The 25,053-nt window shown below is 42.4% G+C and overlaps 1 protein-coding gene across 2 annotated transcripts in view; it reads right to left on the bottom strand.

The window, feature by feature from the left end:
* CTNND2 (catenin delta 2) overlaps window positions 1–25,053 on the bottom strand; it is a 1,061,406-nt gene that overhangs the window by 169,688 nt on the left and 866,665 nt on the right. For both annotated transcript variants that reach the window (XM_043887623.1, XM_043887624.1), the window contains exon 12: window positions 21,215–21,398. In XM_043887623.1, coding sequence (XP_043743558.1) covers window positions 21,215–21,398 — 184 coding nt within the window. The remainder of the gene's footprint in view (window positions 1–21,214; window positions 21,399–25,053) is intronic.

Raw genomic sequence — 25,053 nt, 5'->3', positions numbered from 1 at the left:
TCGAAGCTTCATGCACAGCCCGGCTCCACGGGCCCCTCTGCCCGCTCCACGACCCCCGCAGCTGGCCTCTCCCCTGCCTCACCCATCCTCCTTCCAGTGGGCACAGCATGGGGGAACACAGTCTCTCTAACTGCCTACCCTCGCGGGGGTCCCCGTGGCCTACAAAAGTCAAGAAACCTCTTTGAAATGACTCTCCCTCAATGCTTCTCAATTGGCTCCCAAAAGACCCTTTCCGTTGCAGGGGCCTCTCGGGTCCTTCCCCGCCAACCACATCCTACTAGCCCCCTTCAGCCACTTGCCCACCCCAGTCTGTCCCCTCTACCCCTTCCCCCGAAGGCTCGCCTGCCTCCCGGGGAGGCCCCTGGCAGTTTTCCTGAAGTCCTTCAGGTGGAAGCCGTGATTCCTTCACTCAGAGGCCCTCCAGACATTCTGCATACACTTTTGGCATGACACTAAAGTGCCGGCATTACGTACTATAGCTCAGAAGCCTTTCTATCCTTCTAGCCACGACTGTCATGTCTCATGGGGCTTCCCTGGTGGCTCAGAATCCCTGAAGCTCAGACGGTAAAGAATCTGCCTGCAGTGCAGGAGACCCAGGTTTGATCCCTAGGTCAGGAAGATCCCCTGGAGAAGGAAATGGCAACCCACTCCAGTGTTCTTGCCTGGAGAATCCCACGGACAGAGGAGCCTGGTGGGCTACAGTCCATGGGGTCACAGAGAGTCAGACACGACTGAGTGACTAACACTACTACACTACAACTGGTGATGAGAAGAATCTGTCTGCAATGTGGGAAACCCAGGTGGATCCCTGGGTTGGAAAGATCCCCTGGAGAAGGGAATGGTTACTCACTGCAGTATCATGTCGTATTCAGGCATTATGTCTTATTCATGTGTATTTCTCTGGTACCTGGGCACATACTAGAAATTTAATATATGTTTGTGTGAAACAACAGATGTCACCCATGTTATTTACGCTGTTGGTTTAGCACCTGGCCAAAGAGGCGATGGAGACATGGTTATGACTCTTCTAATTATTTACAAGTAAGACAGGCTGGCTGCAGCATTGAGTGCTAACTGGCTGATTTCTAGGAAGTAATGTCATGGCAGAGCATTCTGTTTGGGTTCAGAAAGTCCAGGTTTAAATCCTGGCTCACAGTTTCTGCCATGAACTCCAAGACACATTGCTAAACCTCTCTAAGCTGCATTTTCTTCTTATTTAAAATGGGCGGGTGGGGAACATACACAAGAACCTATCATACGTAAAGTTCTCATGAGAATGAGGTGATGTTTAGCGTCCGTATTTACTATCTAACTTCGCTGATAAACCAATAAATGAGTGGGATGAAGAATTCAGCATCTTAAGAACCTGAGGCAGTAAGAGCAAAACACAAGGACAAACTGAACTTAACAGGAGAAAAGATATTCTGCCATTTGGTAAAACTGATGGATGTGGTGGTTTTATTGATCAGAAATATCACAAACACTCACACCACAGAACAAGCAGGTACATGGCTCTAACTAAGCAACTGATCTCCTGGGGAAAATGGTGATCATGCAAGGGACATTATCTCTGCAACTGGCAAGATTTTATGAGCAGCCAGGGGAGTTAAAAGGTTCCTTGCTTTGGTGAAAATTAGTATGGGACATTTTTTAGGTAGCTGCAAAGCATCAAAAGAAGGACCTTTGTGGATTCATTCACTCACTCATTCAGTTAAAAGCTATTTACAAAAAAACAAAAAAAAAAAGCTATTTACAGGGGTCTGTCAGGGCCAGAGGGTATTCTGGGGCAGTACGATCTATGACAAGGGAAGCAATGATCCTCATATAGATAAAAAACTTAGGTCGTTGGAGCAACTGACCTGACACAACAAATACACAGGCAAAGACATCACTTGAAATCGTCAGAAGATCTGATCAAGAGCCCAGGGTGCTTTGAAAAGCCATTAGGGAAGGAGGATGTTAAGGAAGGTCTCTCTGAATAGAAGATATTTAAACTGAGATTTCCCAGGTGGCGCTAGTGACAAAGAATCTGCCTGCCAATGAAGGAGACATAAGAGATGTGGGTTTGATCCCTGGGTTGGGAAGATCTCTGGAGGAGGGCATGGCAACCCACTCCAGTATTCTTGCCTGGAGGACCCCATGGACAGAGGAGTCTGGCAGGCTACAGTCCATAGGGTTGCACAGGGTCGGACATGACTGAAGTAACTTAGCATGCACAGATACTGAGCCTAAAGGTAAAGAAGAGAAAATAAAGTCTTCCAGGCGCTGGGAGTCACATGCAAAGGTCCTGAGGTAGAAAAGATCAGTGTGTAGAACAGAAAAGAGACTGGTACTGCAAACATAAGGAGGGCAGAGGGGTCCAGAGTGGGGCTGGAGACTCGGAGGGGGTCTGACCAACTTCGATCATGAAGCTGCAGTGAGTTCTTATCAGTCCTCAGAGTTTTAAAGTGAAAGCGGTAACACGCACATAGTGCATTTCTTCTAAGGACTCATGCAGAGTAATATAAAGACAAACGGCCTTAATAATCCAACGGCTGAAGAGAAAACCTCTCTGGAATGAATAGACAAAAGAAGAAGCAAACTATACTGAGAGAAAGAGAATAGTCTGGCTCAGAAAATACAATGGAATGGACACATAAAATGAGTAGGTTAACAGTTTGACAGTCCTCAAAAAGTTATCCACGAAAGACTGTTGTTGTTCAGTAGCTGAGTTGTGTTCAACTCTTTGAGACCTCATGGACTGCAGCATGTCAGGCTCCTCTGTCCTTCATTATCTTCTGGAGTTTACTCCTATTCATGCCCATTGAGTCGGTGATGCTATCTAACCATCTCATCCTCTGTCACACCCTTCTCCTCTTGCCCTCAATCTTTTCCAGCATCAGGGTCTTTTCCAAAGAGTAGGCTCTTGGCATCAGGTGGCCAAAGTACTGGAGCTTCAGCATCAGTCCTTCCAGTGAGTATTTAGGACTCATTTCCTTTAGGATTGACTGGTTTGATCTCCTTGCAAGCCAAGGGACTTTCAAGAGTCTTCTCCAGCATAATTCAAAAGCATCAATTCTTTGGTGCTCAGCCTTCTTTACGGTCCAACTCTCACATCCGTATATGACTACTGGAAAAACCATAGATTTGACTATATGGACCTTTGTCAGCAAAGTGATACTTCTGTTTTTTAATACATTGTCTAGGTATATCATAGATTTATGATCCAGCCATTCTGCTTGTAAACATATGCCTACTAAAACAATGAAAACATGGGTTCAGACAAATACAGGGACATGTCAATAGCAGCATTAGTCACAGTAGCCAAAGGGTAGACACAGCTCCAATGACCATTGACAGAAGAATGGATAAACAGAATACCGTATATCCAAGCAAAGAAACATTCATTAGTCCACTATAAAAAAGAAGAAAGTAGTCTCCCATGCTGCAGCATAGACGAACCTTGAAAACATGCAGAATGAAAGAAGCCAGTCACAGAAGTCTATATATTCCATGACTTCATTTAAATGGAATATTCAGAATACGTAAATTCATAATGACAGAACACAGACTGGTGATCAGTAGGACCAGAGGGAGGGAGAATGGGTCCAGTTAATAGGCCCAGAATTTCTCTCCAGGGTCCTGAAAGCATTCTGGAACCACACACAAGTGACTGCACTACACTTTGGATGGACTAAATGCCACTGAAGTGTTCCCTTCTAAATGGTTCATTTTATGCTGTTGTTGCTGTGTGTAGTCGCTCAGTCGTCTCCGACTGTTTGCGACCCCATGGACTGCCAGCCTCCTTTGTCCGTGGGATTCTCCAGGCAAGAATACTGCAGTGGGCTGCAATGCCTTTCTCCAGGGGATCTTCCCAACCCAGGGCTCTGACCCAGGTCTCCCACATTGCAGGCGGATTCTTTATTGCAGAACCACTACGGAAGCCCAAATTAAAGCCTATGGAGTGCAACAAGTTCCTATACAAAGAAGAAGTTTACAGGACCTGAGACGTGACAGGTAAGTCCTCCCTTTCTCCAATGGTATTCCTGTCTCAGTGGCTACTCCGGTGCTTTGGGCTCACAGCTTTGCCCTTCTGAGCTGTGGTCCCCTGCTGGCCTCCACAGAAGGATACTCAGACACTTGTCTTCCAGAGGTTTCTATCTAAGCTTGCAGGGGATCCTGGTTGAGTGCTTGAGAGGAAACAGGAGGGTAATCTGTCTCAATCACCTATCTTCAAATAGGAAGGAGCCTTGTACAATCCTAATAAACCCTAACATCAGTTCCTTTGTGAATTTCTATTCCCACGGGCTCTGGCTGTGGACACTTGGCTCCTTCTGATTTGGGAAGCACCAGCCTCTTCATCTATTTCAGTTGCTTAGAAGTGACAGGGGTCAAGGACAAATGTCATTTAATGAGGTTTGCTAGGCAGGATGACAGTGCTGCCTGTAGAGAAGAAATAAGTGAAGTTCCTTTATGTTCTAGGGAGAAACTTATCAGCACTTCCTTCACACGTGCTAAGGAAAAACAGCCCTTCAAGTCCTGATGAGATTCTAAGTAAACACCTGAAACCAGCTTCATCCAAAACATGAGGAGGACTCACTCCATACAACAGGTTACAAGCCACGCTTCCTGGCAGACTTCACAAGGGCATGGTGCTTTTGCTTTCCTGAAATAATTATTTTTTGCAGTAAGTGTCATTGGCTGCAACCACTTGACCTAAACTTGTGCAAAACAGAGAGCTCTTAGAGCCTTGAGTACCAACTGCAATGATGATGCTTTTATTTGGCAGGGCCCTCCTTTGTTTATATAAATTAGCCTGCAATTACCAAGTACATTGTTGGTCCAAAATAAGGTCAGGCCAAATGCAACCCTGGGAAGAACAGTCGTCTGGACACAAAAGTCCAGACAGGGCCATTATGGAGAATTATGGGGAATGATTAATTAGGTGGCCTCTTCCTGGGGATTGCCATTCTCACATAACATCTTTGTGCTAACACACCTACTTTCTGGTAATAAGTTACTTTACGAGAAATGTAATTAGTTGTTGGGATTCATTAGCCCCAGTCATTGTGTCCAGGGCACAGCATCTCCTTGCTACTTGAGTGCCTGTTAATAGGGAATGATGATGTATTTGTAACTCTATGGGGTAATAATAAAGAACACAGGTTTAGTCTGAAGTCCTGGCATGTCTGTCCTTTCACTCAGCAGACTGAAAAACCGAAAGTGGATTTATGACACAGATTTATAACAGAAAAAGCACAGTGTCCTGAAGGCCTCGTGTTGACAGCTGTCAACCCCTCAGTGTGTTACTACTAACTATTGCTTCTTTGGCTTAAACCTTTTTGAGGCAAGAAAAGGTAGACCAAGCATGCAATCTAGACAAGGCTGCCCTCTTTTTGACTTTCCTCATTTCAGTGGGTACTTCCAGAAGCTTCTGCTGGCTCAGAATAAGACTTTTCTAATAAGAATTGAAAAGAATTATTTTTACTTTCAGTAGCTTCCCCAGATCTCAGGGTCTGGAGTGAGCAACATTCTACAGGATGACAAAGATCCCATCACAGAGAGACAACCTGGAGGGCCACGGTGCAGGATTACAAGTGATAACTCTGTGTTCTCCCCACCTGCCTCTCTGCTTCCTGTGATCCCCATGTGGCCATAGCTCTCTGAGTTCAGGGACACCCATTTCCCATTCCTGCCTATCACAGCTCCAAGGGTGATGGAGAGGAACCCAGGGATCCAGCCATCCCACGCAGCCTGCCCCGCAGCTGTCTGTCAAACCCCATGTAGCACATAGTCACAGACGTCTGCAGGAGGAAATCACCCAGGAAAGGGGGCCCGTGGGAGCGTTTCTCATCTATTTCAAATGTTCTTGGTCACCAAAGGAAGAAATGAAATTTATTTGAAACATTCTTTGTTAATTAAGGAACAAATGGACTCAAGGAAGAGGATGAGGAGAACAGAAGATTTAAGAGACAGGCTGGGCAGGGCAGAATTGTACATCCAGTTCTTCACTCTGAATCCATAAGACGGTGGCTAGGAAGGTGTGCTCTGAACTGGTGTCTTTGGAAAATGTTATTCATGGCTCTCCTTGCTTATGTTTCTCTTTCCTCCAAGGGCAAGCATACCTGCAAACCGGAGATCTTCCCCAATGTTGCTGAACATGGGCTAGCCGCCACCTGTTCTGTGAACTGTACTCATCCTCTTGTTTTGTCCCAACTCTGGTAAACACCAGCTCTATTTCAAAATAAATGTCATTTTGAAAAGGGACAGGAGAAATGATATGAAAATACGTGTATTAAAATATTGGAGAGGCTTAGTATGTAAGCAAGAAGTAAAACTGTCGAGCTCTTTCTTCTTCAATTTATGATTAATAGACTTCCTTGCTTTTCCTCCAGGGAAGCTATTTCTGATGCAGTGGTAATACAATTTGGAAGGCAGAAGAAGGAAAAATTATATTTTTAATATTAAGAAGTTATGAAAGATTCTAAGAAGGAACCAGCTTTTCAGTTATACTTTACAACCCAATGGTTTATGTGGATAAATATGAAGCACCATTGTCTACCAATTAAATGAAAATAAACTTCTTCATTCAATCTTTTCTCAAAGGAAATAATTTGTTCATACTAATGGATGATTTGACTATTCAGGCTCTAACAGGAAGTACTTATATTGAAAAGATTAACTTTAAGATTTGCCTCTCCTTTTTAAAAAAGTCCATATTTGCAACCAAATTATAGAATAAGTAACTAAAGACAAATTTTAGCTATATCCTGCATATTTTTATAATTAAGTGGATTGGAATTTTAAAAAATGAGTACTGAAAACTTTAAGAAGGAAAAGCATGATGGGGTATTTTATATTAATCATTTACACTTAAGGTGAATTCAAACTTTCACTTTCTCTAGCTTAGGGAAATAAAGTAATGTTTTGGGAGAAATGATCTCTACTATTTCATGGAACATAAATGCCAGGAAGAACCCAGAGAAATTATAGTTAGTTTTCTTGGGGCACAGAAAGGTCTTCAGAAAGAAATGAAAACTGAAGTTTTTTTTTTTTTTTTTCATCCTTTTCCTAACAGAAAAGATAAGAGAAATGCAAAATCCTGAAGAGAGAGAAAGCTTCCGGGCCACAAGATGTAACAATAAACCAACTAAAGGCAAAAAGCTTGTTCAGCCATGAAAATATTAAAAAAAAGATATGGCTTTCCAAGGCATGATTTAAGAAAAGCACAATGCAATTCATCCAGTTTTGTGGCAGCATAATGGGACTCAAAGGCATGAGGCTGTTTTAACGACACGGTGCATTGCTTTCAATGGCCAACTCCACAGACTGCGTCTAGCCCCTGCTCGCATGCCTCATGCCTACCAGAGGGCTTGCTGTTTAGTTGCTAGGCCGTGTCTGACTCACCCAATGGGCTGCAGACCACCAGCCTCCTCTGTCCATGGGATTTCCCAAACAAGAATACTGGAGTGGGTTGCCATTTCCTTCTCCAGGGGACCTTCCCAACCCAGGGATTGAACTCACATCTCCTGCATTGGCCAGCGTATTGTTTACCACTGGGCCACCAGGGAAGTCTGCAGAGGGCTTATCACATTGTAAAAAGAATAGATGTTGAGAGAATAAAACTTGCAGTCAATATAACTAACCCCTCTTGTTTGGATTCTATACCACCAGGCAACCTTCTGATGAAAGTGTGGCTTTTGAGGGGCTAGCCTAGAGCAAACAAAACACTGGTAAGAGATTAGGCTTACGGAACATCCATGAAAATGCACCCTCGCAGATTTCTTAATACAGGAGCATCACTGCTCTATGCCAGCTGTCCAGCTGCTGTGCCCTGAAATCTGTCACTGCGTTTGCCTTTCTGCAGAGACCTCAGCTCCCATGGATGATCCCGGTCAGCAACTGAGCTTGGCAACAGCAGCAAGGCAAGCCCGTTCCTGGGAAATGTGGGACTCCTTGGAAGGATGGCTTGGGCTCAGAACTCTCCAGTGGCCCCTTAGAGTCTAAGACCTTTCAATCGTGCTTCCTCCCTCCCTCCTCTTTCCACCCTCCCTTCTTTCCTTCCTCCCTCCCTCCCTCCCTTCCTTCCTCTCTCCCCTCCTTCCTTCCTTCCCTTGGGGTCAGACCAGCATCACGGTTTCATGACTCCTAGCTCCTCTGGTTCCTGCCCAGTTTTCTTCTTGGGCGTTTCCCCTAATTAAATATTTCGCATGGATTCTAGTTCTAACGTGTCTCCTGCGTCTCCATGCTGGTGTATGCTTCTTATGGGATCCCAGCTGAGTCAGCATCATCTCCTCTGTTGTAAACAAATACATGTGTTCTTCAGCTGTTTCTCATCTCCGGCTTAAGAAATATGGTGAAGTGGGAAGAACCCAGCTGTCGCATTCTGCATCCTGGGACTTAACATCACTGTTCAGTCTCTTATAAGTCGTGTGACTTGGGGTAACTTAATCTTGCCCTTAGGGGTATCAGCTTCCGAGTTTGTAAAATAGGGTAGGAATTCCCACCTCAGCAGACTATTGGGACAACTGCATTAACGGTATGCAAATTAAAGAAGCACAGTACATGATGGGCTTGACTCATTGGAAAAACCCCTGATGCTGGGAAAGATTGGGGGCAGAAGGAGAAGAGGGCAGCAGAGGATGAGATGGCATCACCGATGCAATGGACATGAACTTGGGCAGACTTCAGGAGATGGTGAGGGGTAGGGAGGCCTGCTGCAGTCTATGGGATCACAAAGAATCGGACATGACTGGGCGACTGAACAACAACATGTGTTGAGTGTTTAGTCATAGCTGACTCTTTGTGACCCCATGGACTACAGACCACCAGGCTCTTCTATTCATGGAACTTTCCAGACTCCTCTGTCCATGGAATTTTCCAGGCAAGATTACTGGAGTAGGTTGTCATTTCCCACTCCAGAGGATCGCCCCAACCCAGGGATCAAGCCCACGTCTCCTGCATCTCCTGCATTGGCAGGTGGATTCTTTACCACTGTTCCATCTGGGCTTCCCAGTAGGTGCTAAACTGAGCACTAACTTCCTCCTGATGGTCTTGTAGCTTGAAGGTCAAGTTTCTCACCATGTAAAGACAAAGGCCAGGCCCTAGAGCCTGTGGTGTTCAAGGGTGATGCCTTCCTTGAGGATACCTCCTTTGGGGATGATTTTTTTCAGGGGGATTCCAACTTGGGGTCAGCTAGCAAATACCCTGGCCATGCTTTACATTTTTTAAAAAATCATTTCATCAAGGACATCTAGGCCAAACCACTCCTTTACAGCCATGGAATTTGACGCGAAGATAATATAGCCTAGTTTCCCTCAGGACAATGCACAAGATGTATCAAAGTTAAAGCTCAAATCAGATCTCCTAATTCCAAATCAAAGGTCATTTCATGTACATTCAATAATTAGGATTTAAGATGAATAGATTTTCTAAGATCCCTCTTTGTTAAGTTACTGATTTCATCAAAGTATAAGAATGAAACATAGTTCAGTAGGTAAACTCCAATTCAAGAACAAATTCATTAATTGGCTTTTAGAATTCTCACATGGCTATATAATTTCTTGAAGTTATATTGATGACAATGGAAAAAAGGAAAAGTGTCCACCTGTAGCATATTTTCATGATTACTTCCACTTGAAAACAGACAAAAGGCTAACATTAGCTTATTTTTTTCCCCTGGCCAAGAAATAAGCATGATTTTGGTTTTATTATACCATAAATTACAATATGCTTCACACTGGTCAACATGACCTTGCTAGAAGAATGTTTTATTAAAACTTATTTCCCAAAGTGAGAACAAACAGTGAAAGCCAACTATTAGAGTTTTATTATCACTGAATTATGTCCCTCCCAAGCTCAGATGTTAGATCTTAACTCCCAGCTCCTCAGAATGTTACTGCATTTAGAAATAGTCTTTGAAGCAGTAATTAAGATAATATGAGGTCTTTGGCCTGGGCCCTAATCCAACATGACTGGTGTCCTTAGAGGAAGAGGAGATCAGGACTCAGACCCACAGAGGGAAGAGCAGATGAGGACACAGTCAGAGGGTGACCACCTACAAGTGGAGGGCTGAGGCCTCCGAGAACCAGCCCTAACCCTCAGAACTGGGAGGCAATAAATTTCTGTTGTTCCAACCACCCCATCTGTGGTCCTCTGTTACGACAGCCTGAGCAAGGTAATAAGGTGACAAGCCACCATCCTTCTTCTGATCAGGCAGGGGGCAGTGAGCTTGACGTGCTGGGGTGAGCCATTGGCTGCCAGAGCCCCCATCACCATGGAGCTGCAGAGATGGGCTCCTAAGACCCCCTGCACCTTCTGCCCCCTGTGGATTCTGTTCCCATCATTCAAAGAGGACCTTCATCGCTGAGTCAGGACTCAAGAAGCCCATTCATCCTGCAGCTGAAACAGACGCAGTGATCAGGAGTGGAGGACTGCTCGGGCGCTGGAGGAGCAGGTGTGGGAGGATGGAGGCTGGGTGGTGAGCGGTGTCACATCTGTCCCCAGCATCCACGTGGACTAAGCCCTTCCCTTCTCAGTACCTGAGCGAGAGTACTCCATTCGGCGGGAACACAAGACTGGGATAAATTCAGGGCTTCTTACTTTTAAAAGCAGATTCTTTTTATTAGATGCCTGATACCGGCAAGCGGCCGAACATAAGGTAAAAATAATAACTCCTCTTCTTTCCTGCGTCTAATTCAAGAGTAAACCAGATAAAATAAATTTCCTAGGCGCTTTCTAGCCTGAGTGTGATTATCACTGGTATTACTTTGTGACGGGGTTTTCTCAAGGTCACTCCAGAATTAGCGGCACCACGGGACCAAGCGCTCATCCATTATATGGGTTAAAATGACTAATTGAGGGTCTGAGTTTAATTATACTCATAAGCAAAGGCACAGTGCAGCTCCTTTGACGGCCTTAATAACATTCTCCTGTACACAAAGATAGATGGGAAAAATTAGGGTTGTATATTGTTGTCCTTCAGGACAAGATGCTGAAGTGGGAATAGAATAATAAAAGAAAAGAAATGGCTCGGCGGCACTAGGAAATGAGCTGTGGATGTTAGCAACGCCAGCCTTATGCAAATACTTCAGCTGGAGATAAAGCCCTAGGTGCTTGCGACTAAATGTAACACAGCCAGACCTAAGGCCCATCTGAGTTGTTGTTTTCAGCAGGCAGACTTTTAAGTAAAAAAAGGATACTCAGGAAGGCTTTACCTGCAGTTCATGATGAAATGATGATCAAGGACATGAAGGCACCATTAGGATATTGATTCGTGATATTTTAAATAGAAAAACGCAGTCATGCTTTGCACTAAATCCTGAAAGCATTCATTCTGCACTCAGCCATGGGAATGGACTTCCTTAAATGAGACTTAAGTCATGTCACGTGCTCTGTGTGAGACCTGAGACCGACTGTGGACCGTCACGTGTGCATGCTAAGTGGCTTCAGCCGTGTCTGACTCTGCAACCCTATGATTCGTAGCCCTCCAGGCTACTCTGTCCATGGGATTCTCCATGGCATACGTTGCCATGCCCTCCTCCAGGGGATCTTCCTGACCCAGGGATTGAACCCGCATCTCTTATGTCTCCTGCACTGGCAACTGGTTTCCTCACCTCTACCACCATCTGGGAAGCCCATGGGCTGTCATGGTACCCAACAAGTTCAAAGCCAGCAAGTCCTTGTAACTTTCCTTGTGAGCATGTGTGTGTTCAGTTGTGTCTGACTCTTTGAGACCCCATGGACTCTAGCCCACCAGGCTGCTCTGTCCATAGAATTTTCCAGGCAAGAACACTGGAGTGGAATGCCTTCCTACTCCAGGAGATCTTTCAGAAGCAAGTTCAAAGTCAGGAGGGAAAGGAAGGGCAGCTCGTAAACAGGCAGAAACCATGAGCCTCAATTCTTCACGCTGGGAGATGCTTATTTAACAGCCGCCAGTCAAAACAGTTGGACTTGAACTTCTTTGGCTGACGCATCCTCACCTGGCCTTGCAGAGCCAATCCTGCTGCAGGGGGTGAGTTGCCGTGAACCTGAGCTGTGGAGGGGAACGCCCTTGGCTTAGAGAAGAACGACTTTCTGGACTTCCCTGGTCGCTCAGCAAATAAGAGTCTGCCAGCCAACGCAGGGGACACCAGTTTGATCCCTGGTCCAGGAAGATTCCGCATGCTGCGGAGCAACTGAGCCACAACTACTGAGCCCGTGCTCTACCAGAGAAGTCACCGCAATGAGAAGCCCACACAGTGTAACAGAGTAACCCCCACTCACCACAATCAGAGAAAACCCACAAGCAGCATGGAGACCAGCACAGCCAACATAAATAAAATTAAAAAGATAAAACAAGAACGACTTTCAATCTGGACCTGCCGCGATTGGCTCAGTGTGTGGGTGCTGTTTGGGGACAGGCAGCCTCTCTAGGTTACTCACTCCTTTTTTCCCTTGGGCTATATCCTGGGGTGGTTCCTCTGCTTGGCGGGGCCTCTGGGCTCCTCACTAGGGCGACTGTATCAGGTCCCTAGGGCTGCCAGAACAAACGGTCACAAAGTGAAGTGAAGTTGCTCAGTCGTGTCCGACTCTTTGTGACCCCATGGACTATAGCCTACCAGGCTCCTCCATCCATGGGATTTTCCAAGCAAGCATACTGGAGTGGGTTGCCATTTCCTTCTCCAGGAGATCTTCCCAACCCAGGGATTGAACCCCGGTCTCCCACATTGTAGGCAGACGCTTTACCGTCTGAGCCACCAGGGAAGTCCACCAAAAAAACTAAAAAAAAAACCAAAAAACAAACAAAAACAATTGTCACAAACTGGATGTCTAAAAACTACAGACCATTGTTCTTCCATAGTTCTGGAGGTTAGGAGTCCAAGATCAAGGTGTCAGCAAGGTTGTGATCTCTCTGAAGGCTCTGGTTAAGAATCCTTTGCCTCCTTCCAGCTTCCAGTGGTTGCTGGCAGGCCCTGTCAATCCTGGGCTTAGCTGCATTACTCCAGTCTCTGCCTCTCTTCACATGGCCGTCCTCTGTGTGTACAAGTCCTCTTCTCATAAAGAAACCACTCACTAGGATTTACCCTAATTCAGTGTGACCCCATCTTTTCTTAAATATCATTGAAGTGTGGTTGATTAACAATGTTGTGCTTATTTCCAGCTGAGTGAGTCAGTTAACATGTACATATTCTTTTCCATTGTGGTTCATCACAGGATGCTGAATACAGTTCCCCGTGCTCTATAGTATGACTCTGTTGTTTATCCATCGTATATATAAGAGTTTGCACCTGCTAATCCGAAACCCCCAGCCTGCCCCCTCCCCACACCCCTCACCCCTTGGCAAACGCAAGCCTGTTCTCTGTCTGTGAGTTTGTTTCTCCTTCACACATAAGTTCATTCATGTCGTATTTTAGATCCCACATATGAGTGATGTTCAGATGGTAAAGAATCCGTCTGCAATGCGGGAGACCTGGGTTGGATCCCTGGGTTGTGAAGATTCCCTAGAGGACGGCATGGCAACCCACTCCAGTATTCTTGAATGGAGAATCCCCATGGACAGAGGAGCCTGGCGGGCTATAGTCCATGGAGAGTGGTCACAACTGAGTTACTAAGCATAGCACACATGGCATTTGCAGTGTGACCTTATTGTTTAACTAATTATATCTGCAAAGACCCTATTTCCAAATAGAGTCACATTCTGAGGCTCCTGGTTGACACAAATCTGGGGGGACGCTTATCCAACCTACAGCAGTGACCCCAGCCAAAATAAGCTTGCCCACAGGCAGAGCAGGACTGACCTTCACTATCGAGCCTTCAGTGTATAGCTGGTCAACACACATTCTGGCTGAAGGTGATGATTCTTCTCGCCAGATGTTATAGGAGGGTATTTGATCACATGGTGTGTGGTGAAACAATCACAGGTACATAAGTGAGTCAATTTCAAGGTCTATATCACCTGACTAAGGCCACAGAAAAATGCTTTCCCTGGAGGAATCCTTAACCATAAAGAGGAAAAAAACCAACACAATAACTGCATGAATAATTAAGGCCTAGGCTGTTCTAACATCTTTCCATATTTATTTTAAGCCATATTTGTAAATTTTTAATTAAAAATTAAAGCTTTAATTGAACAGAATAGGAAAAGACAAAATTTTAAAAGGAGGAAAAACAAGGAGGAAGCCAAGTGTTACTGCGTGTGACTCGTCAGTGGGCGGGTGTGGGCTATGAATTGTAGCCCTCCAGGCTCCTCTGAGCAGAGACGAAGTAGACCCCTGCCCATCACCCCCAGCTCTGACACCCGAGGGCCCCACCTGCCACTCCCTCCTGGAACCCCATAATCTATCATTCTTAACAACTCTCTCCTTCAACAAAATTTAAGAGAACTTCCCCCCCCCCCATTTCTATCCTCTTTTCTCAGTGATGGATAGATATTTCAGGAACAAATAGGTCAGCTTTTAAAAAATTTCATTTCTTACTCGCAAAATGAATTTTAAGTGGAAAAGGACTAAGGGCATTACCTTTTCATTTTATATTTCATATGTGCTTAAATTTTGGCTATGTCAACGTGATATGCCATCTTCCCACGAAGATTCACTACACCTTTTTAGAAAAGGCAAAGCCAAGGGGCTCTTCTCTGTAGAATGTTCCCAGGGAGTGTGTCTGATGCTTGAGACTGGTGGGGCGGACATCACCACTGATACTGGTACAACAGGCATAGCCAGAGAGAAAGCAGGAGAAACTGGACAGAGTCTTTTAAGACATTTCAATTTGTACAAAGACTGCACAATGTGAGTGTTCTAGATCCTAGTTTACTAAGGCATAGGTCTTCTTTTTAACTTAAATTTCACTCTGATAAACTTTTGAATATTTAAGAGTGGTGCAATTTGCATTTATAATCTTTTTTTTTCTTTATGAAAAATAAAAAGGTCTACTCTTTCAGAATAGCAATTGCTTACATTTTTCACCTTGGCTTCCTGCCCTGAAATGACAGAAATAAGTTTGAATCCTGCTAGGAACAAAAGTTGGGAATAATGATATCTGATAATGATTTGATAAATTTACTTTTACCTATCGTACACTCCTACTGGAGTTATAAGTTACACTGAGCTAGGAAACACTATCCCAGGAAAAGAGTTTAATTTTCTTTTACACTTCATTTTCCTCATATATTCTTGAAACTGTAGCTGTAGAAACAAACCAAAAATATGAACTCACTTTAAGTCATCAGTAAACAGATGGAGGAGTTTAAGAACTGGAAAAACAATGTCTACTCTATTATCTAGGACATGTCTTAAAATGTAGTCTTTAAAAAAAAAAGATACTCATCGTACTAACTGTTTAAATTAAAATGTAAGACAGAGGTGGAGACAGGGGACTTAAGTGGGGGTAGGCGACTAACTCTGTGTGGGTCCCTTGTCATCCATACTCTGGGACTTTGGAGAGGAGAAAAGAAAGTAAGAAATAAGGGGGAAGGAGGAGACACCTGACAATTAAAGGCAAAAGGGATATTGGCCAAGTAGATGCCGCTCAGCGAAATGTCAAGAAGCAAATGAAAAGAACCAGCACCTGGGAGAGGGCTGTCCACTCTTTGGTCGGGTGGCCGTCTGCGTTGCTCCGGCACAGATCCACAATCTCATCTCACGTAACTGCATTTCCCATCTGTGTGGTGTAGTGGGCGGGCAGGGTCTGGATCAGGAGTCAGGATGTGGATGAAAATACTGGCTTCCTGACTTACGACACATGACTTATTGAACTCATAATAAATATGATAATGAATGATGTATGTGAGGTAGAAGCTCCTGGACCTTGGAAGTCAGGAATTTTATGAATAAAAATGCTCCTCTTAATTTTACATAAAAATCAGCACACTCTGTAGAACAAATGCAATTTATTGTCCTTTTTTATAAGATAAACAGGGTCCTAAATCACATACTTATGTTTTAGCCTGATTTCATGGAGTATGACAGTGCTGGTAATGACACATTGGAAAAGGCTTGTAACATGCAACTTAGGCATTTTTATACAATTTAGGTAAATTTCAAGGGTAAAAAGATATGCAGATATTGGGAGGAAATGTATAAAAAATGCTAATGATGGTTATCTCTAGGGGATGAGGTTTATGGGTGATTGTTACTTATTACTTTATGCTTGCAAGTATTTCTAGTAGTCAGCAATAAACATGTACTACTTGTAAAGTTAGAAAAGAAACAATGAATGTCTTTAAAAGTGAAAAAAAGATTAAAGCTATAAATTAATGGACCAGATCAAGGTATGCAAATGTTACATAAACTCGCTATATCATCTTCTTGGGCAAATTCACTGTATCATTTTTTTATATAAAATATACATAGAGTACATAAAAATGACTAAAAGAACAATTGCTGTAATTTTATTTTCTGCTTTAAGAAGCAGCAAAGCACCAAATTCTTTCTAAATATTGTGATAGAAAAAAAAAATGTTTCTTGCAAAGGTATAAGCCCAGATGTGATTTATAAATTGAGATGACCTGCTTCTTAATTTACATTTTAAGGACTATATTCAAATCATTTCTGCAGTTCCAGGAGGACTTTGCTGAGTGCACTGCATTATCTATAATTTAGCTCAGTTACATGTGTTTCATATCCTCTTGTTTTGGGGTGATTTGATTTATTAAGCCTCAGTTACATACAAATAATGATTTGTGCCATAAAACTTCTCTAACATTTAATAAGATATTGAAGCTATAATTTAAATAAGAATAACATAAAATGATGAAAATATTTCCAAAATAAAAAGCAGACCTAAAACAGCTATGGAGATAGCTCTCACAGATACAAACCAGTGATGGTTAAATTTAATTGAATGGAACAAAATATTGATATTTACTTTTGCCTACAGGAGGTACCTTAAAAATGAAGTCTGCAGGGCAGCCCATAAATTCACAGCTCCACCCTTCATGTCACCGCTCCCCTCCCTACCTGCTTTCACTCTGTCCTGTAAAATTGCTCCCAGACATAGCTGATCATTATGTTCTCTTGGTAAAAGCTTCGCCATAGCTGTCTGCCCCTTAGAGATTCAAGTCTACCCTTCTGAGCTTTGCTTTGACATCCCTTTATCACCTAGAATGAAAGAACTAAGCAAGCTGCCTTTCTTGAAGTCTGAGGTTTGCAGATTGCCTACAGACCCTGGAGTTATGTCCCCCACGTCAGTGTCAGGAGTGTGTGCTGATCTTTCTGGCCTCAAGGAGCTCCCAAAGTGTTGACTGGTGAAGCCCCTTCTCTGCCTGACCCCAGCCTCATCTGGTTCTTGAAAGCTTTTGTGACCACGCTGGCTGAATAAGCCACTCCTTCGCCAGTTTTTCCTTCTGTACTATCCTGCGTGCCAAGTCGCTTCATTCATGTCCAGCTCTTTGCGACCCCTTGCACTTGTAGCCCACCAGGCTCCTCTGTCCATGGGATTCTCTAGGCAAGAATACTGGAGCAGGTTGCCATTTCCTCCTCGAGGGGATCATCCTGACCCTGATCAAATTCACATCTATTGTGTCTCCTGCACTGGCAGGGGGTTCTTTACTACTAGTGCCAGCTGGGAAGCCCATTCTATACTGTCCTAATCATAAAACCAAGACTCACTGTGAGAAGGAGGCTAACAGGCAGGAAGGCCAGGGGTCTCCAAATGGAGGAAATAGGCTGCAAGTGCCAGACATTTTTCTCTCTCTTAAGCGGCAGGAGGAAACAAATTAGAGGTTTTTTTTTCCTTCTCTACAAATTTAAAAGGAGGTTTCTCTTAAAATGTTCTGTTGCCATGACACCTGGTTTCTTTTCACCTGAAGCTAACTATTCTCAAACCTTGAGTTAACCAATACATTTTTCTTATGGAAATGTTTGTCTTAAGCTGTGTTAATGTGCCCCAGACTCTGTCTTCAATCCACCAAATGGCCCAACCTATTTGACAAACCAGTATGTCATACTCAGATATCGTTCCCCTAATCTATGTAAACGAAACTATTTGTGTGGTAATCTGCCCTTCTACAAGACTCAAGTCAATCGTTTTATGGCCTGGGATGAATTATCTGGTGCCATTCTGAGTTTTAAGACATTTCTTTCTTTTCATTAACAGACTGCGAGTGACTATATAACATACAGCTGCAGACTAGCAGGGGGGTACTCTCTCTGCCCCCTTCTGATGCCTATGTCAGAAGCTTTCTCTGTCTCCTTTATACTTTAATAAAACTTTATTACACAAAAGCTCTGAGTGATCCAGCCTCGTCTCTGGCCCCGGACTGAATTCGCCTCCGGAGGCCAAGAATCCCGCGTCTTATCCTTCAGCAACAACCTTTCCACTGCATAAGTGTCATTGTCTTCCAAGGGATTCGAAGGTTAAGAGGTTGCTATGTTTATTTTTGGTTTCCTGGCCCCTTCCTGGCACACAGCAGGCACTTAGAAAATGCCCAAGGATGAAACTGCTGAAAGGCAGGAACAGCATATACAAAGCAACTTCTTTCATGTAAATAAAGATCTTGGTTTTGTTGAAAGAATTAAGAATGTCAATATAACCTCACATACTAAAATCTAGATGCTTCCATCATGATATAAATATTTAAAACATTTTTTGTGTGTTTTTCCAACACTGGTTCTAAGCAAATGGTAACAGTAGAAATTTCTTGAAACCTTTCATCTGCTGAGTCTTTGATAAATTCATTTTAGCCCTTTCCCAGAGCTGTTTTCTTCCCCTGTTAGTCCAGTCTGCTCATTAATGTAGAATGATTCATAAACATATTTAAATAAGAGATAAAAACTCGTATTTCTTTCTATAAGAAGGGAAATGTAATGGAGCAGGACCCTATAGGGTCCTTCCCAGAACAGACCCTCATCCACGTTGGCCACTGGCCTTCTGTCTGTAGAAAAACTTTAGTCAAAGAATAAATTTAATCAGAGAAGTAAGAAGATGCAGAAAGAAAGGAAAACAGTCATGCAAGACAAAATAATACTTTAGCCATTAAACAAAGTCAAGGACCTTTAGTTCCTCCTCAAGGACTATAGATAATATCCTGAGCCACGTCCTTTGAGCTGTTTTGCAGATACTGAAACTCCCACCAGTGGGAGAAGTTAACTGTATGCTGCCCACAAGCATGTAGACCCCAGACCAGTTGGAACCAGAAGGTTGATAATGCTGACTCCAGATTACCTCACCACCAACCAATCAGAGGATGTCCATGAGCGGATCACACCCGGCTCCTTCAGCACTCTAAGACCCCTCACTACCCCCTCCAGGGCAGGGCACAGTCTTCAGGGCATTAGCCCATTGTGGCCCCCTTTGCCTGGGAAAGCAATAAAGCTATTTCTTCATACTCCACCCAAAACTCTGTCTCTGCATTTCTATTTGGCACTGGTGAACAGAGGCTGAGTTTTGGCAACAGAAGGAGCTTAATGAATTAAGAGGGAAGTGAAATAGTCACGACATTCTGATAGACCTTACTTTGTCACTCGCATGATAAACACTGAAAAGTGGGGAAAACCCTAAACCTGGTTTCATGTGGGCTAAGAAAAGCCACGCAGGCTACACGAAACTCTTTCTGAATCAGATGTCCTCCTTTTTGCTTCCTATGAGGTGCTCAGTCCTGGCTTGAAGCAGAAGCAGCACTGGTCAAGCCTCTGTGTTTGTGAACTTGGCCCAGATGACCCACAAAGGGGAGCTGTGAGCCTTCACTAAGCTGGTTTCTTCATCTGACTTTTATCAAAGGAAGCTGAATGTTCATATATCAGTATCCTTCATCCTTAAATCAAACATCATGAATATATAATCACATTACTATATAATTTATAGAGAATATTAATTGATGGAGATAAACCGATCTTTATTAACTATATATGTCTACAATTGGTTCTGAAGCACTTCCTTCCACGATCCTCATTAGGAACAAAGACACTCTTTACAAGTCAAGCATGTTAAGAAAGGAAAACTACCTGTAGTAGTTGCATATAACCGGCATAGAAAAGTGAGGTAGAAAGGGTCAGAAATGCCCACAGATTTAGCTTCGGATGAGCTATATTTCTTCCAGTAGGGCAGGAGGTTTCTGAAGGATCATAGAATTTAAGAGGTTATAAAATGGATGTCTCAAAAGTGGGGTGTAAAGAACTGTAAATTTGGCTTATGGTGGAGCCTATCCAGAGAAATCATGTCAAAAGATCATTATTTCATGACCTTGAGGAAAAGCAAAATTGTTGGAGGGTTTCCTATTCCTGTCCATGAATGCACACTGATATTTATGGAGGCCAGCTCTCTTTAGCTCCCTTTATGCATGCACGTTCACACAAACACACACACCCTTCTCAAGACTGGAGGCTAAGAGTATTGTTATAAATATTCATGAGAACTTTATTATTAAAGTCACTAAAGTGATCCTGTGTCTTCTCAGTTGAGACTGGTACTTACACCTAGAAACTGATCAACGGTCAGAGAAGTGGCAGCTTTGAGGCAGCCCAGCTGAAGCAACTCTGGACACTTCACTTCTGAAATACAGACTATTTGACTAGGTATCTTAAACCACATATATCCTACCATTAAGTTAAACTGGCAGAGATTTCTCACTTTCGTACAATGTACAATATCCTTGGGAACACCGTTTCTAGAGATTAGAATAAGCATACCTTAATTATTACATTCTCTTTTCTAAGAGCAAAAACTAAACGGAACATCTAAAACATCTCAAGAGATTTCTGGGTGATGAGTTTTGAAAAAAACACATTGGGAGATAATTACAACACATTTGCTACTTTTATTATTTAAAAAAGACATTTCACACCACAGGCCTTATTAAAGAGCTATTTTTAAGAATTACAAGCTCTAGCAGTCACATTGAACATTTTTAAAAAATAAAAATAGATACCAGAGACAGTTACTGTGATGCCTAGGTATTTGTCATAGGCTCTCCCAACCAGTTGGTCTGCCTGGTTATTCTATATGCATGATATGTCACAACACTTGCTTTCAATCAAAGAAAACTATATTTGGTTGCGATGACAAAATTTATTTATGTATTTTTTGCCTAAGATCTAAGAAAACATGTTAAATAAGTCAAATACTAGGGTAGGTACAGGGCAGAGGAAGATGAATATACCTCTTCAGTACCACATTAGAAATGACTTTTGCTAGCTTCTTGCACTCTATTGCCATAAGAATATTCCAGAACATTCTGCTCCTTAGCAAAACAGCAATAAAGTTACAGAAACAAAAAGCACCTGAAGTCAGAAGGAAGTGACGATGACACGGGACTCACCTTAGGCACCCAGTGGCGTTTCGCAGCACTTGTGAGGAATGCAGCTGTATCTTCCGATCGTCCTGAAGAGGTGAGTTTTCCCAGCCTGAGTGTGGGATAATCACCGCGTTGGTCAACACTGCCAGGGTGTCCTGGATGATTGGCATTTTGAGTGCATCGCAAGATGAGAGATTCCAAAGAACTCCTGCAAGATACACACAAACGGAGCTTTTGGATGGCCACCATTTTCCTTAATCAAGTTAACAGCACAAGCAGGAGGGACTAAGATAGTGTAAGCACGTGTTCTAGAGTGTGCCCTTCACTTTAAAGCATTTGTACGAACCCCTTACAAAAGTGCTGTGAAAATCTAACATGTAGGCAGAGGAATTGTAACATGATTATATCCATTCCATCATGGAGAGTAATTTAGGGTGAGAGAACCAATGGAACCGAGGATATTAACCCTGCTTCCTTGCACAATTAGTACAATGAATCCAAGTCCCCAGATTATAATCAAGACCAAAAAGGTCCCAAAGTGAGCTGAAATGGACTAGTAAGACATCTGAAATAGACCAGGAAGATATCTTTGTTTTATCCAAGATCCCAACATGCACCTGTGGTCTATTGGAGTCACTTAGTTTCCTATAGAACCAGCCATCATTGTGCAGGACCTTTCAAGGATCCAGCACAGGGTCTGGTGCTCACAGGTTCAACAAGAAATTAAAATTTGCTGTCACTGGTTCTGTTAGCTTTTCTCTTAAAACAATGCTCATGGAGGACCTATAGATGGTTCTTCCTTGTGTAACAGCAAAGAGAGCAGTAGAAATGGAAGAGTGTGTCAATAATAGCTTAAAATGGAATTAATTTTAGAAAAGGTCTAAGAATTACATACACATTATAATATCATTTGAAATGCTTTTATAATAATTGCTCTTTTTGTTGTTCAAAATTGTACACAGAAAAGTAAAAAAAAAAAAAAAAAAGGAGTAATATTCTCTTTTCCTGTGAAAGACTGCATTTCCCCCAAGGCTAATTTAAATAGCTGTTATCACTGCAGATACTGAGAATAAAATATCATAACTGTCTTTAGAAACACAACTTATAGTTTACTTATTTAGTAACTTTTCAATCGATTTTAAAATGATATTGTGCTTCATCTATCATGTTATTAATAAACAGAATTCACTTATTTCTTAAATTTGTTTTATTAGTTTCTTGCTTTGCTCATATTGAACTATCCAAAGGCATTAATAATACTAACCTGAAAGTCAATGATATCTGATTAATAACTAAAATAATACTTTTAAATCAGTTCTACAAAAATGTGACTTTAGAAACAAACTTTTCCACTGGCCTTTCAAAAGAACATTTTCTGGTAATTCTATTTAGGTAAATGCAAGAGAAACAAAATGTTTTTGGTGTTTTGAATGTACAAATGAATTGTTAGTACAGGGGGTTTGCTTGATGGTGAATCCTGTCTGCCTATTTTTGTAAATAAAGTTTTACTGGAACACAGCTCTGTCTGTTCATTTACATATTGCCTATGGCTGCTTGTGTCCTACAAGGCAAAAGCTGAGATTTTGGGACCAAGATACTATGGCTCCCAAACCTAAACAAATTACTATTTGCCTTTCCTACTCACCTCTGTGGTTAGTATATGGGCCATTTTCTATATATTTCTGTGTGCATGTTTGCATTGCCATTAGCATCCTATATTAAAATGTTTATTGGTGCACAGAAGCTGCTCAAAATATATTCTGACTTGAACAGATGTGAAATGCTAGGAGCATTATCATGTACATTTACTTTGATTTAAATAATATATGAAGCTGCTTTTTAATTCATTCCATTAGGAAGCATTTTACTGAACTTTGGATGATAAAAATAATCAAGATGGATACTTTCATTTATTCAAAGTCTCACAACAATATTCTTTTTTCTAGTAAAATAAATGCTTTTCAGTTTTAAAAAAGCACATTTAAATGAAATTACTATCTAACCCCAAGTTTGAGGATAACTTTAAAAAATATCACATTAAAGGGTTTGCATATTTTTTAACTGAAGTATAGTTGACTTACAATGTTGCGTAAGTTTTAGATGTACTGCAAGGTGATTCATACACACACACACACACACACACACACATTTATATACATATATATACATTTTTTCAGACTATTTTCCACTATAGGCTATTCTGTTTTTCTAAGTATACAACACACATATACAGACACTAAACACTGATTTTTCCACTACTAAATACTGATTTGAAAGTACCAATACATGAAAATTGAGGCTTGTAAATGTTTTAAAACATGGGTTCTAATTTTGCTATAAAATACATCTCCTCTAAAGACCAAACAGTAAAAAACTTTTCCATTTTTATCATTCAATGAATTTAAAAGACTCTAAAGACATTCTATAATAATAAAGAAATTTTTACTGCTTCCTAACAAACAGAAAAGAGGTGGGAAAGGAAAGGAGCAAATCAAAGACGAGGCGAAGGCCTCACGTACTATCTGATAAGAAGTGAAACACGGGAAAGAAAGAGACATTTCAGGAGACTCTTCATCTGGCTGTTCTGCCTCACCTTTCTTATTAATTCATTCATCAGTGTAACCTAACTCCGAATCAGGCACAGACAGAAGTTTCCTGTTCACGTCCCCCCGCCTTTCCAGACAGGCTCCATCTGTGTTTCACAGGCTGATCAACTTACCACAGTGCTTGACCCAGATCTCTAAAGGCTCTCTCCTGGTTTCTATCCTCAGCCCACACGGGCTCCCTGGACCCTGAGAAACACAGGTATCTCTGGTCAGGGGCACGTTTTACCACGTCTGCGTGGATGAGGGCTTGGTAAAGTGGATGCAACACTGCAGAATTTCTTTTGGGGGAAATTCAGCAAACCAGTCAGCGGCAGGGGGCCCTCCACACTTGGAGTCTGGGTTACTTTATGTGGACAGAGAGGAGCTTGAGTGTAGAAGAAGCAGTCTCTGGGGACACGAGGTAAATCGAGGTGCGACTGGCAGGAGTCAAGAGTGGGAACAGCTGGGACTCTACAGCTGTCTTGCCAGAGACCCACACACACACTAACTCACATGCACACACACGTCCACACACAGTACACACATACATTCACATATACGCACAGACACATCCACTCATACCTACACACATCCACACACAGCATATTTACATACAGGTTCAGTCACACCTACACACCCACACTGCACACAAACATTCACATATACGCACAGACACATCCACTCATATCTACACACATCCACACACAGCATACTCACATACAGATTCAGTCACACCTACACACATACATTCACATATACGTACACCTACACATATACACATACTCACACAATATACTTACACACACACACAATGCACATGTGCATTCACATATACTCACAAATATACACACCTACACACATTCACACATATACTCACACACATACATACACACATGCTCATACCTACACACACATACATACACGCACTCAAGCAATATATTTATACATACACACTTACATACATTTATAAACACTCGTACCTACACATATACACACATTCACATGTATTCACACACACACACACAATATCCATACACACTCTCATATATACACATTCACATATACACATACACACAGAAACTCACACCTATACATATACACACATTCACAGGTATTCACACACATACACACACAGAATATACATACACACACACGCACACAGCCATTAGTCCCTGGTGAAGGGAGACAGATTGGTGGAGAAAAACATGGACGTATCTAAGCATTCTCCATGAACAAATGGGAAATAGGTGTTTTGCTCAAATTCCTCTTCACTCCTTC

Source organism: Cervus elaphus, chromosome 25 (assembly GCF_910594005.1).
Source record: "Cervus elaphus chromosome 25, mCerEla1.1, whole genome shotgun sequence".
Classification (NCBI taxonomy): domain Eukaryota; kingdom Metazoa; phylum Chordata; class Mammalia; order Artiodactyla; family Cervidae; genus Cervus; species Cervus elaphus.
This window is presented reverse-complemented; position numbering and strand designations above follow the sequence as displayed.